General features: G+C 34.3%; 1 protein-coding gene across 1 annotated transcript; it reads right to left on the reverse strand.

Moving 5' to 3' along the window:
* On the reverse strand, positions 1,817–10,178 carry LOC107629713 (DNA-directed RNA polymerase II subunit 1). Its single transcript, XM_021118225.1, is given in 17 exon segments — positions 1,817–2,043; positions 2,509–2,618; positions 2,704–2,736; positions 2,882–2,932; positions 3,152–3,361; positions 3,510–4,534; positions 5,127–6,614; positions 6,704–6,962; positions 7,122–7,411; positions 7,524–7,859; positions 7,952–8,093; positions 8,198–8,418; positions 8,513–8,674; positions 8,825–8,983; positions 9,090–9,387; positions 9,389–9,756; positions 9,861–10,178. Coding segments are annotated over 16 exon segments (5,196 nt in total). The 5' UTR covers positions 9,945–10,178; the 3' UTR covers positions 1,817–2,043; positions 2,509–2,548.

Raw genomic sequence — 19,984 nt, forward strand, 5'->3', positions numbered from 1 at the left:
TATTATAGACACTTTGTTTGGGAATTTTTTTTCTTATTTACACTATGTTTTGTGAGTTTTAATTCATAAACTATTAACTAATATTTTTTTTTTCGGGTGCGCTACACATCCATGTAATTCATGTAATTAAGTTGGCCCAAATTTAAATAGATTCACGCACATTAATGACGAGTGAAAACACACGCTCGAAAACCCTTCGTAACTTCGTGCTCATTATGAAAAAACGTTACTTCTTCCTCAACACAAAACCGCTCATTCTCTTCGAATCTCTCTCAAAATCACTCAAACTTCAGTCACGTTCTCTGTGAAAACCACTACTGGAGAAGAATTGCGAGAAGATTTGGCAAGGAACAACCAGAAACGAACGAAAACAGCAACAGAGATTCGCCTTCCTCCTCCTCCTCATTTTCCTCCTTCTTATTCGCGTTCCTTCTTCTTCACGTGTTTTCTCCTTATCTTCATTTTTTTATTGTTATTGCTGCTGTATTTTTTTTTTTTTGTTTTTTCCTCTTTCTTTCCCTGGTGAAGAAGTAGTAGAAGGTGAGGAGGAAGAGTTTTAAATTGTGCAGAGCAGAAATGAACCGAAATGGCCAACTCCACTTAACCGAACATCATTCATATGCTAAATAAAACGTCACAAACATTTAATCATCAAAGAAAAATATTTTTACATGCATAAAGACTCAATTGAACACACTAACAATCAAGTAAATCAAAATGAGCAACTCCACTGAACTGAGCAACATTCATGTGCTGAATAAAACGTCATAAACATTCAATCATCAAGAATAGCATTTTTCCATGCAAAATAAGTCAACTGAACACATAACAAGGTGAACTGAAATGACCAATACCACTGAAGCGAACATCAATCATGTGCTGGATAAAACGTGATAAACATTCAATTAGTAAGAAAAACATTTCTGCAGCACAAGGACTCAACTGAATACATTAACAATAAAGTGAATCAAAATGAGCAACTCCACTTTACCGAGCAAAATGTTGGTGTCGTTGGTGATGATTATAACGAAAGAAGAAGGAGAAGGAGAAGGAGAAGAAGAAGAAGAAGAACCTACGTGCGCGAATTTGAAAGAAGAAAGAGGAGGAGGAAGAAGAGGAGAAATACTATTCTTTTTTATTGAAAGTTGATCACCATTTATTCACCACATGAACATTCTTCAGTTCGGTGGCCTTTGTGATTTTGATTCACCATATGAATGTTGTTCGGCCTCCTTTTACTTTATTCAGTGTTTAAGATTATTGTGATAGCATGCAGCAATCATTTCCTAGCTGTCTCAACGTAATAACCTCATTCAACTGATTTCAAGTTGAATCATTCATTGTTTCCAATCAAAAGTGTAGATCGAAGAAGAAGAACGACGGAGCTTATTACGTTAAATTCAATGCAGATCAATAATGAAGAATGCGAGCAGAGAAAAAAAAACGCGAACAGAGGAGAATGACAAATTTTATTAGGTTGAAGAAGAAGAAGAAGAACGAAAACGCGAGAAGAGAACAAGGTTTACGTTATATGAGACGCATGTATAACAAACGCGTAAGGGGGTTGAGGAGGCGCGTCTGATTGAAGTTACTTAGATAGTTTGAATGAAAAAATTACATGGATATAGAACTTTTTTTTTTTTTCGGTTACTTGTGTCCAATATTAATTTTATATATAGAGCTAAAAATGTTAGTACTTTATACGGATGTCTATCAAAAATCCAAATTATAAAAAGTCCAGAAACCTAACCCCTCCCTAATCGCATTCAAATAAAAATTCTTTCATTAATGATTCAGGCCTTTTTATAATTATTATAAATTTTGGGTGAAAACATAAATTTACAAACTAACTTGTACGATTGAATTACAACACATTTAGAATCATTTTAAAAAGTCCTTTAAGAACCACTTTATACTTTCTCCATCATAGCCAAATCCAAATCGATCTTGTCCTTAAGCCTCAAGTTGTGCTGAGCTATGCACACCAGTCTTAGATACTTTTCAGTGATAGATTAGATTCAGAATTGAATTCAGTAGTCACACCTGAGCAAATGCATATATCACTCATTATTGTTACAACCATGAATCCCAAGGGAAGTTAAAGTGCAAGAATACCAACATCAAAACCTCTTTCTTTTTCCCTTGAATTCTTATACTAGCAACAATAAATATCCTCCAATTTTCCAAAAATCTGGCCATTATTGTGTTTGAAAAATATTTTAGAAAAATAGGTTCACTAATATTATTTTAGCATAAAGTAATTTTACATTTAAAATAATAACACCTCTTGTATTATTTTTTTCTTTGAAAAAAAATAAGACTATTTAAAAATCTTTTGATTTTGAAATGCACATTTGTTGAATCATAGGAGCAAAACAGAATCAAGTGAATATTGAATCACCTTATATACCTAGTGAAGATTTTCATAATTATGTTTACTGTCAAATACTCCATCCAATAAAGATAGAAATCATGACAAAGATTAATTTTCTTCAGGTGTGAGTTTACCTCAAAGAGTTGTATTATCATCCTCATCCTTGGCACTTGTCTATGGAGTGTATTGGCTGGTTGATGCCTGTGAGTAACCAGGTCGACTTGGCGAGTATTCCGTTGAAGCACTACAAATGATGAAATAGAATGGCAAAATTAATAGACATGCCCAGATATTTGGCAACTAAAATAATGATATCTATAGATGCATACCTGAACTGTGGAGAAGTTAGGCTGAAATCCAGACTTGTAAAATGCAAAAAAGTGAATTAGTCAAACAAAAGAAGAAATGCAACCTCTTGCAATTTTAGCAACACATAAGTAAGAAAGAAAGAAAGAAAGAAAAAAGAAAGAAAGAAAGAGAACATTTGTACTGTTGTTCTTAACTTACCTGCTTGGACTAAATGTTGGGCTGGATGGAGAATAAGATGGTGATGAGGGGCTACAAAATAATATGGCATATAGTTAGTTGGAGTGAAGAACTATAACAAAACAAGTGTGCAGTTGAGAACCAAAGTCACTAGACTATTTTCAACTACCCAAAAAGCTAATATTGAGAACCAAGGTTAAGGCTCATCCTCATTTTAAAAGTGTTAGCAAGTTCCATTTCTGCATCCATTAGCAAAGTTCAACAATCAAAAGAATCCAAAGAATGACTCACCTATAGTATGGTGATGTGGGACTATACTCTGCAGATAACCGACTGTAATAAGGGGAAGTAGGACTATAGCTTGGTGATGTAGGGCTGTACCCAGGAGAAGAGGGGCTATATGCAGGTGATATAGGACTACAGCTTGGTGATGTAAGGCTGCACCCAGGAGAGAAGGGGCTATATGCAGGTGATATAGGACTATATGTCGGAGACACCGGGCTGCAAAAGATAATAGTTTCCGAGTCAAATCCAAAGAGTTTTTTATGAAAATAAAGTTTTCAGGATATCAATACAGTTTGGTTGCAAGTTCCATTTATCATATAGATTTCCAGAAACCAATATTAAAAGAATTCAAAGAATGACTCACCTGTAAGTTGGGGAAAGAGGACTATAACTTGGTGACACAGGGCTATATCCAGGATCAGTGGGAGTGTACTTAGGTGAAACTGGATCATAAGCAGGTGAAGATATACTGTAGTTACTTCGATATGTGCAGTAACCACAGGCCATTCCATAAGGTGAAAAAACTGCATTATTAATTGGTGATGGGCGCAGATTTGGACTGGACAAATGAGTTGGTGACATCAAGCCATCAAGATAGGGAGTTGACATGGAGAAATGAGCAGGTGTCATGCCAAAGTCAAGACCATCCATATAACCAGGTAGCTGGAGATCAAATGCATTCTTAATCATCTCATCATTAAGATACAGAGAGCATTGTCCAGTGCCAAGGGGCGCAAGCTGGCCTAACATGATGTTTTCGCTGACACCCCTTAAGTGATCAGCCTCAGCATATGCTGCAGCATCAAGGAGAATATCAACAGTCTGTTCAAATGAGCATCTCATCATTGGACCGGTATCATTTCGGTTGATACCATGGCGCGTAATTGACATCAAATGGCCACGATAAGTCATAGTATCACAAAGAATAGCGAGATGCCTGTAATTGACATAAGATCCATCAAAAGAGATGACAGCACGCAATTCATTCAGAAGAGCCCGCCGAACTGCCTCAATTCCAAAGACTTCAATAATTTCAATAAGGTGGTTGCTTATGGTCCTTGTTGCATCAACTTGCTCATGGCACATTGCAGCTAAAAGGTTGACACCTTCAGTTTCAAGCATCCATTCCTTATGAGTCTGAAAACCTTCATTGTCATCAAATTTTGGAACGTCAATACTTTTTATAAAAACTTTGCTGATGCCAGAGATGCCACGTAATGTCATCTCAGTAAGCATGTTGCTTTCTATTCTCTTTAAGAAAACATCATCAGCAGAATCATCCTGAATCTCTCCCCGGTGGGCTTCATCATTCATGATTCGGATTCGAAGTATGAGCTTTTCAGCATTGTCATCATTGAAAATACATTTCAAATCATCATCAAACACATGTTTTATCTCCTCAGCGATGTCAGCCATGCTCAACTTCTTATCCACCATCATCTCTCGGTTCAATTCTATGCGAAGCAACCAAGGTGACATTCTTTCAAGAGCAACTTCTTCATCAGGCATTTCATTGTACAACTTCACAAAATCAACATCTTCTTCAATTACAGTATACAATGGGTCTGGATCATACCACACCTCTGTAGCTTGTGTCACTCTCCTAAGTGTAGTAAGCTCTAAATCACACTGCACACGTTTGGCCTCCTCTGAAGTCCTACTAACCTCAGGTTTCAAATACACAGACAAGGAAGGTGTTTTGATTCTCTTGGCCACATTTATAATTTCTGTTAACCTGGGAACACCAAGTGTAACATTCTTAGCACTTACACCAGCATAGTGGAATGTGTTGAGAGTCATTTGAGTAGCCGGCTCCCCAATAGATTGTGCCGCCACACAACCAATCATTTCCCCTGCAGTTACTAGTGACTGCTGGAATCTTGATTCTATCTCTCCCACTAACCATTCAAACGCTTCGCGGGAAAGCTTATATTCCTGCAAGACCCTTTTACTGGAATTGCAGATCAGAATCAAATTCAAGGTTAATCTTCTCAGCAATGTCAGCCATACTCAACTTCTTATCCACCATCATTTCACGATTCAGTTCTATGCGAAGCAACCAAGGTGACATTTTATCAAGAGGAACTTCTTCATCGGGCATTTCAAAGTAAGACTTCACAAAATCAACATCTTCTTCAATTATTGTACTCTGGGGGTCTGGATCATACCAAACCTCTGTAGCCTGAGTCACACTCCTAAGAGTAGTATATTCTAAAGCACACTGCACACCCTTGGCCCTTTCTTTAGTCTTGCCAGTCTCGGGATTCAAAAATACCGACAAAGAAGGTGTTTTGATCCTCTTTGCAACATTAATGATTTCCCTTAACCTCGGAACACCAAGTGTAACGTTCTTAGCACTAACACCAGCATAGTGGAAGGTGTTGAGAGTCATCTGAGTAGCAGGCTCACCAATTGATTGCGCTGCTACACAACCAATCATTTCCCCAGAGGCTACAAGTGACTGCAGGAACCTTGATTCTATTTCTCCCACTAGCCACTCAAATGCCTCACGAGAGAGCCTATGTTCTTCCAAAACACGTTTACTAGCAAAAGTGCTGCGGAGCAAAATATTGAACAAGAGGGTAGCATTCTTCTGAGCTTCTTGACTAAGGAGATCATCACCAGGAACAACTTTAAGTCTCTCCTGTAGCTTATCAACAGCTTCTACAATTTCAATCGGGTCCATATCAGAAGGCATTCGAAAGTCGATTTTAAATGTCTTCTGAGCATTCCTGATAAGCCTCTTAAGGTTAACAGGCAGTGGAAGAGAACTAGCACCAGTAGTGGCAATCTCAGTTGCAAGCAGATGTCTATCATGTTCAAGCATTTCAACTTCAGCCTCAAGTACATTACGAAGCTCTATGCTGGATTTCAAGTCTTTAATAGACCCTTCAAGCATGTAACTAGGATTCCAGTTCTCCTTATCAAACTCATACTTAAAGGTCCTATCAAAGTCTGACTTTTTCATTTTCAGGGAATCAAGATTCTGTGTTTCAATCCAAACAGCATCCATACCATCTTCTCCATAGAGAAATTGTATGACATCTCCTACGGAGTTCCTAACAGTTCCATCGTATTTGACCATAATATCCTCCATAGCCTTCACAAGCCGCCTTTGGATGTATCCAGTTTCAGAGGTCTTCACTGCAGTATCAATAATACCTTCCCTACCTCCCATGGCATGGAAAAAGAACTCTTGTGGGGTCAGCCCTCGAAGATACGAGTTCTCCACAAAGCCTCGGCTTTCAGGCCCATAATCATCTTTTGTAAAGTGTGGCAGTGTCCTATCTATGAACCCAAATGGAATTCGCTTGCCTTCAACATTCTGTTGACCAAGACAAGCAGTCATCTGAGATATATTGATAAAACTTCCTTTGGAACCAGCTGTCACCATTGCTTTCAGATTATTGCTCTCAGATAAACTTGTCTGCGCTTTTTTCCCGGCATCATTACGAGCTTCGTTCAGCACCTAAGATTGCCAATAACATGAAATATCATATTCAAACAAATGCAGAATTCAGTAATAGATCAAAGTGACCTGCAATATAATTGAATCACCTCATTCACTTTCCTCTCAAATGTGTCCATCATTGTCTGACCGGGTTCAGACTCCAACTTCTTTTCTTGAGCATCCCTGAATAGTTTTTTCACTTTCTCCTTTGCCTCTGAAATAGTCTGGTTAATAACCTCCATAGTGGAAGCGTCCGCAATCGAATCACCAATTCCAATGCTAAAAGAATTCTGCAGAAGCCAGTAGTTTACAAGCCACTGAGTGTGACCAAGAAATTTACGAGCTGCATCGGGGCCAGCGTCTTCCCTGTATTCAAGCCAACATTAGTGAGGGTGTGCAAAGAAGAAAGTAACTGAATTTAACAGTTTCCAAAGCCACCAAGTTTACCAAGATCAATTCAACCCTTTGCAAAGAAGTTGTAAAGATGAATGGAACATTAACATTTTATATAGTGATGTTGCATACCAAATGACATGAATGAGACTTCCAGTAGATGCTCCAAGTGTCTTTTTGCAAAGAGTTCCGGTAAGTAGTTCCCCTTTTTCAATTCTGACCATAGTATCCCCTGGAGTTATTGATGATCCTCCTTCGTTATCATCATGCCAGCTAGAATACCTAGTTAAATTTATTTGCTTGGGAATAATAAGATTGAAAACTTGTTTCCCAGTCCACAATGGTTCTGGCTTCAATATTGCTGGTGTAGGAACATTCCCGTCGAAATCTTCCCACCACATTAGAATGTTCATAAATACATCCTTTAAAAAAGAAAAAGGAAAACAAAAAATTCATTAATCTGAAGAGCTTGTACAAGAACTTTTTCATATATCAAGTAACTGCAGCAATATATAAAAATTCGGCGAATAATACCTTTGTGATGAAGGTATCTCTCTTGGTGATTTTTCTGCATCCTAATAGTGTGTCTTGAACAATATCCATTACTGGTCTGTTTGATTGAGGAGACACAATGCATTTAGGCACCATCATGAGCTCCAACACCTCTGCTCTGGTTTCAAATGACTGAGGAACATGCATGTTCATTTCATCCCCATCAAAATCAGCATTATAAGGCTTAGTTACCGACAAATTAAGCCGAAACGTAGAATAAGGCATGATTTTGATTCTGTGCCCCATAATGGACATTTTATGAAGACTAGGCTGACGATTGAAGAGAACTAAGTCTCCGTCCATCAAATGGCGCTCCACCTAAAATCACAACAATTGAAACTATTAGCAGACATCAAGAGGAAACCTTTTTAAAATAAGAAGAGAAATTGTTATCATCTAAAACACAATGCCTTGTATCCTATCTCCAAATGGGGATGGCAATTTTTCTTCAAATATCTGAGATCAAGCCTTTGCCCATCATCGCGAATGATGTACTTGGCACCAGTTTTCCCAGGTGGGGGATTGGGTCCATACTCTACAAGCTCCTTCAACCTGTTTTTCACATTTTTTTGTAAATTAAAATTCTTTGTTTGGTTAATAATTATACAAAATGTTTTAAAAGCCAAGCAAGTAGAAAACCATATCCAAAGGACAACCTTTCAATATTATATGGAGTTACAGTCTCAGGGTATGTAAGGTTCAAAGCAATACTCCATGGCACTCCGAGTTCATCAATGTTAATGTTCGGGTCTGGTGTAATAACCGTTCGAGCAGAAAAATCAACTCTTTTCCCCATCAAATTTCCTCTAATCCGACCTTCTTTGGCTTTAAGCCTGCTACAAATTGATTTGATAGGCCTTCCTGTTCTTTGAGTAGCCTATGAAAATTTTATCAAAATTCCAAATTCAATGGTTATAAAGGAAATGCAGATTATATCAGTAGTAAACGGTGGCATATGAACACAATCATACTCTTGGCAGTCCCGGCAACTCGTTATCAAAATATGTGGTTATATGGAACTGCAACAACTTAGAAAACTCTGAAACAATATGCTGAGGTGATCCATTTTTCTCATGTCTCTTCAAATTTTCATTGTGCTTGATGATTGTGGCTAACTGATGAGTCAAGTCATCCTACATGCACCAACAATAACATAATCTAGGTAAGATAAAGATGAAAATGTTATCATTCATCACTATCATTGGTAAAGGATTAATTAAATTTAAAGAGCTTAGAAAACTTGTACAGCAAGTAAAGACAGTGCAAGAGAAGAGAACACTTTCCTCACACCTACAGGATGAGTGCATCATAACAGAAGGTCTCACTGGTGGAGGAGGAATTGGAAGAACTTGCAAGATCATCCAATCAGGACGGGCAAACTGCGGATTCAAGCCCAACAATTCGCAGTCCTCGTCGCTTATCCTTTTTAGAACACCAAGAACCTTCAATTGATTCAACATGTCTATTTATTATTTACTATTTAGCAACAAACATAGAAGTCAACATAATAATATAAATTCCGAACTCGGATCAAATATCAATTATTACTCTTTCTGCAGAAAGAATCTGTTTCCTTTCTTCAGGTTCAGGAAGCTGTTCATGGTCATTGTTTTTGTTCCTCAGAGCCTTATACTCAGCAATCATGTTCATACCGTCAATAGTAATCTTGGGCTGCAAGGCACCGCAGCCAATTCGAACCAGCTCCTCAGAATCTTCACCACCTTGACACTTGCTTATGTTTTTGCAAGCATCCAAGATCCTCTTCAGCCTGTTTTTGGGGTTCCCAATCTTCAAAGCTTGTTCAAACTTCTTATCCTGCTCCAAAACCATAGTCAACTTAAAAAGAGACTACTAAACAAGAATTCAGATAAAATTCAAATTGAACAAAAGCAACTAAGCTCCTTCCTCCTATTAACTCAATGCATGGTTCTCAAAACATTTGAAATCAGACCTCACGCGCCAAAAGCTTGGAGCAGTTGAAGCAAACACAACGCATGACGGTGAGCACCGTCTTCAAGAAACCAACGTGAAACATTGGCTTAGCGAGCTCCAAGTGACCGAAATGCCCCGGGCACTCAGCCATATCAGCCGTACACGTGGCACACCGGATCTTCCTATCAACGGTTCCAAGGCGAGGGTCGCTCAACCCTCCGACCTTTGGCTTCCCCTTTTCCGAGCTCTCCCCGTGCTCGATTTCCACCACAGAGTTTCTCCTCTGCACACGCACACACACACAATCACAATCACAATCACAATCACAATCATTGTGGTTTCTTCAAGTTCGAGGGTTTTGAAATATTTTAAGTTGGAAAACATTACGATTTCGTCGAGGCTGAGAATTCCGAACTGAACCGTACGGACATTTGCAGTTTCCGCCGGCGAATAAGGAAACCTAATATCCATGGCAACCAGAACGGTGACGGAAAAGAAAATGCAGTTATTATTTGTTTATTCTTTATAATATAGAATTGATTTTTGCTTCGAATTTATGTGTCAATGTTCTTTTTAAGTTTGATCAATAGTTCTTGTCTTCTTTTCTGTTCTATCTTTCAATTTTGGTCTTCAGGATCGGACAATATCAAAAGCCCTGGCAGAGGCGAGAGGAAAGAGTTTTCTTTTCTCGCGTTGCATAAATGACAATGAGAGCAAAATGGAAAAAACGATGCCCTATCATGGTATATTTATAGGCGCGGACGGGGAGGAGAATGTAGGGTATCTAACTAGTCCGGCCCACAAGTCCACACCCTATTAATAAAAAAATATTTTCTAAGAAAAAAATATTTTCACTTCGGAAAATTATATTTGTTTTCTCTCAAATTTACCAAAAGTGATAAGAGTAATTACTTAAATCATTCTATTAGATTTTAAAATTAGACACTAATTTTTTTTAAAATATATAAAATAGTTTCTATTTTTTATTATTTATTTCGTTGGATAATATAGTCTCTTCTAATTTAATCCGAAAAATAAAGTATAAAATAGTTTAAAAAATTTTAAAATAATTTCTAAAAAAATTTAAAAATTTTAAAATAGTCATTTTAATTAAACAAATCAAACTAGAGAGGGTTATATTGTCTATCGGAGGTAAATATTAGGTTGCATTAGTTATGAGAATATGACAAGACAAGATATTAAAAACACGACACAAATGATAAAGATACAAAAATTAGTGTTATATTTTATTTGGTGATAAATTAGAATAAATTATGAAATTCTAATTTACTATATTTTATCATACAAAAAGATTTAAGAAAAAAATATAACGATAAAAAATATAATTATAAAAATTTGATAGAAATAATAAAAAAATAAAAAATAGGTTTTATCTTTTGTTAGTATCGTTATGTTCTTCTTGTTAGGAAAGACACATAATAAACTAATTCAGTATCTCTATACACAATCTCTGTCTATGTCTTGTCTCTGAAATATGATTTTGTGTCTCTATAGATACATTTGGTTTTAAGAACGGGACAAAATACGATAAGACACTAAAAATAAGACAAAAAAAAATAATATTCTAGTATTTTGTTTAGTAATAAACTAGAACAAATGATGAAAGTTCAATTTATTATCATTTTTTTATTCAAATAATTTGAAAAGAAAAATATAATAATAAAAAAATATAATTATGAAATAATAATAAGAATAATGAAAGAAAAAATAAAAAATAAGTTGTGTCTTTTGTTAGTGTCTCTATGTCATCCCTATCAGGATGGACACAAAGTACATTAATTCAGTGTCTTTAGACACAATATTTTTGTCCATGTCTCATCTATCAAACATGATTTTATGTTTCTGTGTCTCTGTCAGTGTCTTATGTCTGTAACGAAATGTAGCCTATGTTCATGTCTTAGTGTCTCGTACTTACAAACAAATGCAGTTTTAAGGACTATTTTGTGGATTTTGAAACCTACGGACTAAATTATCCAATATTAAAAACCTCAGAAATTTTGGATAATTACTCAAAATTTAAAAATACTCATAAATTTTATTTTATTTTAAATTTGTCTATAAATTTTTGAGTTGTATTAAATGTATTCTTCACAGCTAAATTTTCAAGAAGTTTAGGACTAATTCAGTAATACAAAGATAATCTTCAATACAAGCAAATCAGATACAGATTTCTATCATTAATTTTTAGTTATCATACATTGTTACTAGATTGATCCTAAATTTCTTAAAAACTTAGCTAATAAAGGTACGTTTGATGAAAATAAAAAAATTGTTACAAAATTGAAACAAAATAATACCTAAGAATACTTATAAAATTTTAAACAAATTTTAACAACAAAAAATATACTTTACTTTTTTTAATTTATAATGTTTTTGCCAAAAATGTTTTTACTATCACTACTCCAATATCAATTATTTTGCCAATTACTAAAACCTGAATATGACCATAAACACCAAAATTATAAATCTATTATAAAAACCATTACAACCACCAAACCCACCCGCACTATGATTGCAGAGATAATAAATCCGGTAGATAGTAACAGTAGTTGTAAAAAACTGCCGCCGTCTGAAAAATAACGGCGGTTGATATGGCGGCTAGGTTTGGTGTTGCTATTCGTTTGGCATTTAGCGGCAGTTATAGTGTAACCACCGCTAAATTGACCTAATTGCGGGAAGTAGTCGCTGAGACAAAATTTACTTTTAGCGGCGGATTCATCCCAACCGCCGCCAAATTTGTTAAATTCCTCACTTTTATATTTGGATGTAGTCTCTTTTAAAAAACAAAAAAGAATAAACTACTTAAGTTCTCACTAGTTTCTTCAATGTTGTAATAGAAAAATATCGTCTGTCGTAAAATTAGAATTTTTTATTATTAATTAAATTGAGTTTGCCCGTATTTTAATTTTTGATATATTCTAATAAGTTTATTTTGAGAAATATGTTTGAGTCACTGTTACCTAAACACTATTTTAGATTTGTTTTACGTAAAAAAATTAATCAATTTAAAAAAATATTTTTTTAATCATGTGAAAAAATTTACAAATTAGATTTTCTTGTTTACTATAAGATCTTTTAAGTTTACATTCAAGCATAAATATAAAAGAAATATGTAAAATATGTATAAATTAATGCTAATTTCAATTGAACATACATAAATTTTAGGCTTCTTCGAAGTTATAACTTACTAAACCTAAATTAATAAATTCTTAAAGTAGTGAAATATGTAATATCGCAACCCAAACCATTAAATTAAGGAAAACAATATAAGTCTTAAAATAAAAGGTCAAATTTCTCTTCAACATGGTATTGACCTGGCAAAAAAATATTTTGTCAAGAATCTACTGGCTTCATGTGATAAAAGATCTGATATGTCATCTCCAAATCATGGCTTTTTGTTCAGATTGAAGCCCTTTTTACGTCATCTTCTCTTTGTTGGTCATCTAAAGTTTCATTGTCTTCTTCCGGAACCTTATTCAGATCAAACTGCATGGAGATGTCAATTCCAACGGAGGAGATATCATCTAAATTATCTTCTGAATCAATCTATGCCCTATCTAGACTGTCATTAACTATTTTGCATGAATATTCAGATAACAGTGAAAATATCAACCCGCATACAAAAATCTTAGTATAATCAGAAGAAACCAACAACTCCCAAAGTTATTAGATATTAATTTAGAAAAAGAAAAAGGTACGTTAATATGCTAAAACAGGGTTCAAAATTAAACAAAAATAAACAACAATTACCATCTCCCTTGTTGATAGTTTGGGTAGATTTCTTGGAAAGAAACTTTGTAATGTGCAATTCTATAAATTTCATTTCCTCCTGTGATGCAATATCCAACTCAACCGCATACTTGTTTGTAAAGCGCATTTATATAATAAAACATATGGTTCATCATATTTTCGTAAAACACTATTTCTTTATGATGAACTTTCTATATTATATAGTTTTTGTACCTTCAATTCAGCAAGTATATGTCTTCAGTTCCCAGATGCACATGTCACAAAAACATATCCAAATTTTTTCTCGTACATTAATCCTGATTCATAAAGTTTCTACAAATATGAATGTTGACGTAGTAAATATTATTGCAACAAATTTGTTAGCATATGTTAACTTAAAATATGTATTAATCAAATATAGTTTAAGATAAGTTTGAAAGGGTATAACTAATGAACAAACCTGTATGGTAGATTCGTTAATCATTTCCAAATATTGGTTGAAACAAGAGCGTCCTGGTATAGCCTCCAACCAACACCTAACATTCACTCTACGAAACCATGTCTCTAGCAACAGGAATTGCATATTCCAATAAAAAGAATGGAGATGTCATGGCCATTTCTTTAGCGAATGTTGTAATTGCACAACATGATGAAAAGTCGTCCCTTTTCATTTGTCCTGTTACGCTATCATTTTAGGTTTACTAATATTTATTAGTCATAACAATATTAGCATTGATTATAACTAATAGATAGCATGATTATCATAACAACGACATTAAAAATAACAACAATAATAACAAAATTAATACTTCATTGTAAGCTAACTTTTTCTAAATAAATCATATATAGAAATGGAAAACGGCTTTTATTTATTAAAACCAATCATTCAGTAAAGACTTAATTGAATTCTGAAAATACCAATCGTGATATAACAATCAAACTATATACACCATTAAAATTATTAAACACATTAACTACACAAAGACCCTTTTTAAAGTACATTGACTTTAATCCTATTTCTATTATGCAACCTCGTCGATATTTTCAGAAGTATTGTCTGCGGGGAGTTCTATATCATCATCTATTGTCAATTGTAAGTCTCCAATGTTACCTGCTGATGACTTGTTCAACCCTGGCTGTGGAGAAAAACTAACTTCAGCTTCTTCATTCTCTTCTCCCATGTCATAAAAGTCTCATGGCTTCATATGAATCACTACACTCCATTCTTTATCTACTCATCATCTACATAGTATACAAGATGAGCCTCTGATGCCAATATGTACAGTTCATGGTCTTCTCGATCACCGATGTGTATCGAACGAGAGAAGTTAACACTAGTAAGACCCGAATGATCTTGTTTGATGCCTCTACTAGTAGTCGTATCTGCCCAAACACATTTGAACAACACGACTGAGAACCGATAGCTGTAATTCAATTCAATTATATCAACTATTTTGCCATAATATGGAACATTCCAACAATCACTTTTTTTGTCACGCATGCTTGCATAATTTCGTGTATTAGACGAGATATATACTCCACTATTTTAGGTTCTCATCCCTTCATCCTTTGCCATAGTTCTAAACTTATATCTGTTGACTTTGTATGCCCCATAACGTCTTGCTTGAACAAGGATCAGAGAGGAATGAAAAAAAATCAACCACACATAACCTCGTTTCAAAAATTCATATTTAGGGTTTATAATATTAATTTAAAAATATATATATTAATATTCATTCAATTATTTAAATATGCAAACAATAGTTTAAATTGCAATATTATAATTAAGTAACATTTACATAAATATTAATTACAGAAGTTTGATTACTAGAACGGTACAAATGAGTCAGGCCCAAAATAACAGGGAAGCTATTTGAAATCTTTTCAAATTTCTCATTCAGTTTCACCCAAAATCCTAAGCTAAGTTAAACCACCATTGACTCATCTTCAAACGCCGTCGCCGGTCGCCTTATCACTCTCTCATTGGACACTTTTGCCACACTTTCTTCTATCTGCTCCACTGCAGGATCTGCTGGTGATTCTCCTCTACTGTGGGTTGAAGTCGCGTCTTATAGCTCTATTCTTTCGAAGGTTGTGCTTGTGCTTCCCTCTCACTGTCTCCAGGTGGCTCTGTTTCTTCTTTAGATCATTGCTCTGCTACATTTGTGGCGAGTTTTTGTGTTCTGTTTTCTTGGTTATTATTTGTTATTTTGCTCACTCTCAATGTCTTTCTTTCTTTGCCTATGCTGTTGAAATCTTCCTCTACTCTGCTACTTAGATTCAATATTAGAGTCTGGGCGCATTGGTGAAAAGTGATGCTGGTCTAGGTGTAGGTGCAAGGTGTTGTACTGTTGTTGATGGTGGATTGTGGATAGCTAGTAGGCAAGTTTAACTCTTTGTCTCAACTATATATTTTTTTCTTTGTTTTATGTTTCACTATTGTGCTTGTTCAAGTATGTTTGATTGAAGACGCCATTATGTTACCCCATATGATTATACTCGGTTTTTCTTCTTTAAATTTATTATTATTATTTAGTCAATACCTCACAAGAAACTAACATTGCATTTCACTTTGTGCAAATAATGGATGATCATGAACATCAACAAGCATAGGTGCAATACTTATAGAAGCATCATAAATCTCTGATGATTGATCTATAACTCCAAAGAAGTATAGCATTTAACCAAATCGAACAAACAAGAACAATCAATTAGCATATTTGAGACAAAAAGAATAAATTCATATATCAAATCTTACCAAAATTTGAGACTACATATTTTCTTATAATAGAACCTGATATAATGGTAAATAAACTTGTTGTAGGAGACTGATTTAACCGCATGGAGTCAACTGCAAAATAAGATAAAAAAAAAAAAAACATATGCAAAATCTATGATAGCATGCACAACTAATTTGGGAAAATGAAAAGATATAAAATATAATAGTATAAAAAAAATAACATGGAATCAATTACGGTGAGAAGTGTGAGTTTTCTGAGCTGAAACTCTTGGCTTAACAACTATAAAAGAAACCAAGAATAAATAGAAGAAATTGTTATGTAGAAGATAAGATGCTTTAATTTAACAAAGAACATTAGATTACTTACCATATCCTCATCTTGTGAGCTAATAAAGAAAAAAACTAACTCACCTTTTCTCTGTTGTAATTTTACTATCATTTTTAAAGTACTCATCTTGTTCAATCTTGCAGTAGCATAATAATTAGATATGATTTAAAGTGATCACAAAGTATAGAATTACACACATTGAAACAAAGAAGCAAATGGATATCTCTTTGTGGATATAACAACTGAATGATACAACATGCCTTTTGGAGTTCCTGTTGGAAAAGAAGAGGAAGAGAGTTATCACCACTAAAAAGAGAGGAAACCAACCATATGTTTACCCTTATATATAAAATAAATCACTTTGTCTATAAATTTTTTATCATCATATCTATTTCAAAACATAACCTGCATAAGGCTAAAAACCTATGGGGTAAGGTCAAAGTAGACCTATGAAAGCAATCACACTAAATAATTAGCTAGGCACAAGTCATGATTTATCAATATTCTCCCAAAATAGTGGATTTGATCAGTTTCTTACTCTATGTAAAAATAAGTCGTAGTTTCATAAAAATAGGCATCACATAATGTGCAAGATAGACATACAAAAGAACTCCTAAGAAAACCAAAGAAGTTTAAATAAGGCACTAAAGAGCTAATAAAGCTGTTGCATTTTATTCATATAACCATAATTGGTAACATCAACTAATTACATTTATAGAAGAGAATTGAAAATTCTGCACTCTAATATAAGCTATGTCCTTCTATACACATGACAAGTAAAATCTAATTTGGAATTTCAATATGCTAGACCTAAGTCAATAAACTAAGTTATGATGGTTAAGATATCCATCCGAAATGTCCTCAACCTTGACAATCTTTGAGCAAGGACCTGCAGTATTTTGGAGAGCCTTCTCAAATTCTGCGTCAATGTTCCTCTTCAATTTCAAAAGCACTTTAATTTCAAAGGCAGATGACCTATGACAACAATCTTGAACACACAAACCTTTTCTGAATCATTTAAAAATTGAAATAACAAATCCTAAAAAAAAAAACAAAAAGAAGGCAGCAACAACCAATTAAAAAACACACACATTATATAATAACAAAGATGTGCATCAACATAGAAAAGGATTCAATACTTGAAGTTTATTTTGGAAAAAAGGAATGATCATAGAAGCAAATCTACATCTAGCAACAGCAAAGAAATTAATACTGACAACTCCACATAACCACTTCTGAGCACTGATTAAAAAGCCTAATAAAGGAGACAAAAGATACAGTCTACTATATGATCTACATAAACAAACATTAAGAAATTTTCAAGCAATCAACAATAAAAAATAAAGAATAAAAAATAAACAGATACAGAAGTAGAAAATAAATAAATGTGGGCAATAAATAAGAGAATAAACAGTTACCCTAATATAAACTTCATCCTAAACTTCATTTAGCCATATCTGATGACATAACGGGTATGATATTCTCATTCTCATTCAAGAGGAACGTACACTACTCATATATACTTATCTCAATTTATGTGATATATTAGCATTTTTTAATAAATAAAATGACCTTTAGCCCATGATTTGATTTAGCTCTTTCACTTAAAGAAAAGAAAATTGCATTCCAAGCCACAAAACTTATTAATGCAAACCATGAAGCTGCCTTTGAGTATTTGTGATCGAATTGACAACATATGTCGCAATTTTGTTTGGGAGAGCTGATTTGGTTAAAAAGCCTCATCTTTTTAAGTGGGAAACCTTTTGTTCGCCTAAGACATAAGTCTTGGCTTTAGACTTGCGTGAGTTCTTAATAATGCAAATTTGATGAATTAGTCCGAAAACTTGTCCATAATAGAAGAGATCTTTGGGTTAAAGTTCTTCGAAGTAAATATGGATGCAGTGAGGCTACTCTTCCTATTGTTAAAGCAAGACATCCAAAGGATTTGAAAGGACTTTCAGAATAATCTCATATGGAGGGTCGGATCTGATACTGAGATTAATTTCTGAACTGACCAATGAATTTCAGGTATTCATAATCTTGTGGACTTTGCTCAGCTAGAAGTTAGCAAAGAGATGCTGGAAGAGAGGATTTGCAAGTTTGTTATTAATGGTCATTGGGACTATGACCAGATTGGTACTATACTGTGAGAGGATTGGTATTATATTTTTGCTTCTATTAAACCGTTTTAGGGCATCGATACTTTGGTTTGGCTTATGGTATAGAGTGGTGTCTTCTCCATTAAGTCGGCTTGTGCTATCTTTTTGGGACATGCGAATGACTCAAATGCTTCCTTATTCTAAAAAATATGGAAGCTGGAGGCTCCGCAACGACTGCGGTCTTTCTGCTGGCCAGGTCCTTTTGATCAATGCAGAACGCACCAGAAGACTAATGGGGGAGGAAGATAGTTGTGTCATTTGTGGTGTATCCCCTGAATCTTTGCTCCGTGTACTCTGTGATTGCAAGGTGGCGAGAGGCCCGTGGATGAGCATTGATAATAGTTTAGTTTCGAGTAACTTCTTTAACTATCATCTCTTGGCTTAGTTGTTAGAGAATTCATCTACCAAATCTCTCTATCAAGGACAATTTCAACCCCTTATTTTTGTTACTACGATGAATTCCTTATCGTATTGGCAAAATAAATTTGTTTTTGATGTTGATGATATTACTGAGGAGAAGAAGGTTGCTCCCTTTGCTGTCTATCTAGCAAAGGACTTTCAACATGCTCAAGCTGAAGTGAGTCGAGTTAGAAAGGTAGTTGGCAATTATCTTGAGAGGCAGATTAAATGGAACCCCCACAACCTCCTTTTGTTAAGCTAAAAATAGACAGTTCGGTTCTAGATAATGAAAAAGCAGCTTGCAGAATTAGAGATATGGATGGAATGTTTCTAGTTAGTTTTAGTGCAAACTTAGCTTTTACCTCGGTTATTTCGGCAGAGCTCTAGAAAATTTTAATAGGTGTGGACCTTGCTGTAAACCTAAGGTATAATCATGTGGTTGTGAAGGTGGACTCAGTTACTGCAGTAAGACTTGTTCTTCATGATTATATTGATTTGCATTCTTTTCGAGCCCTTATTTTGGCAACTAGAGAGAGGTGCAGCAGACTAATCAATTGGAGAATACAACATCAGTTTCGAGAAGCAAATTCTTGTGCAGATGGAATGGCTAATTATAGTCATAGTTTATCTTTTGGCTGTCATGTATTCTTTAATTTACCTTCTTGTATCCTTCTTCATCTTCACGCTGATTCTGTCGGCATCTTATTTTCAAGAACTGTTGTCTTTTAATTTGTTTTTTTGGGACTTTAAGTCCCGTTGTTAATAAAGAAAATATATTTGAATGTATTTAGTAAAAAAATTAAATATGGCAAATTTAATCTTATTTGAAGGAGTTTTTGCTAATTGGTATGAGATTAAGAAATAAAGAGTAGTAGAATCTTATGTAGCATGTATAAATAGACTAAATAATGTAGTAGTAAGAGTATTAACATGTATAAGTTGTAGAATTTTAATATTTGTAACTGAAAATTTTATAATTATTATTAGTATGACACTTTCATGTATATTTATTGTATTTAATTAGTACTTTATGTTTTAATTGAATAATAATAGATAAAAAAAATTTATTTTAATTTTTTTAAAAATCTTTTACTAAAAGATGATTGGTTGATTTTCAAATTTTGCCAAATAAGCA

The sequence above is a fragment of the Arachis ipaensis genome, chromosome B03 (assembly GCF_000816755.2).
Source record: "Arachis ipaensis cultivar K30076 chromosome B03, Araip1.1, whole genome shotgun sequence".
NCBI classification, from domain to species: Eukaryota; Viridiplantae; Streptophyta; class Magnoliopsida; order Fabales; family Fabaceae; genus Arachis; species Arachis ipaensis.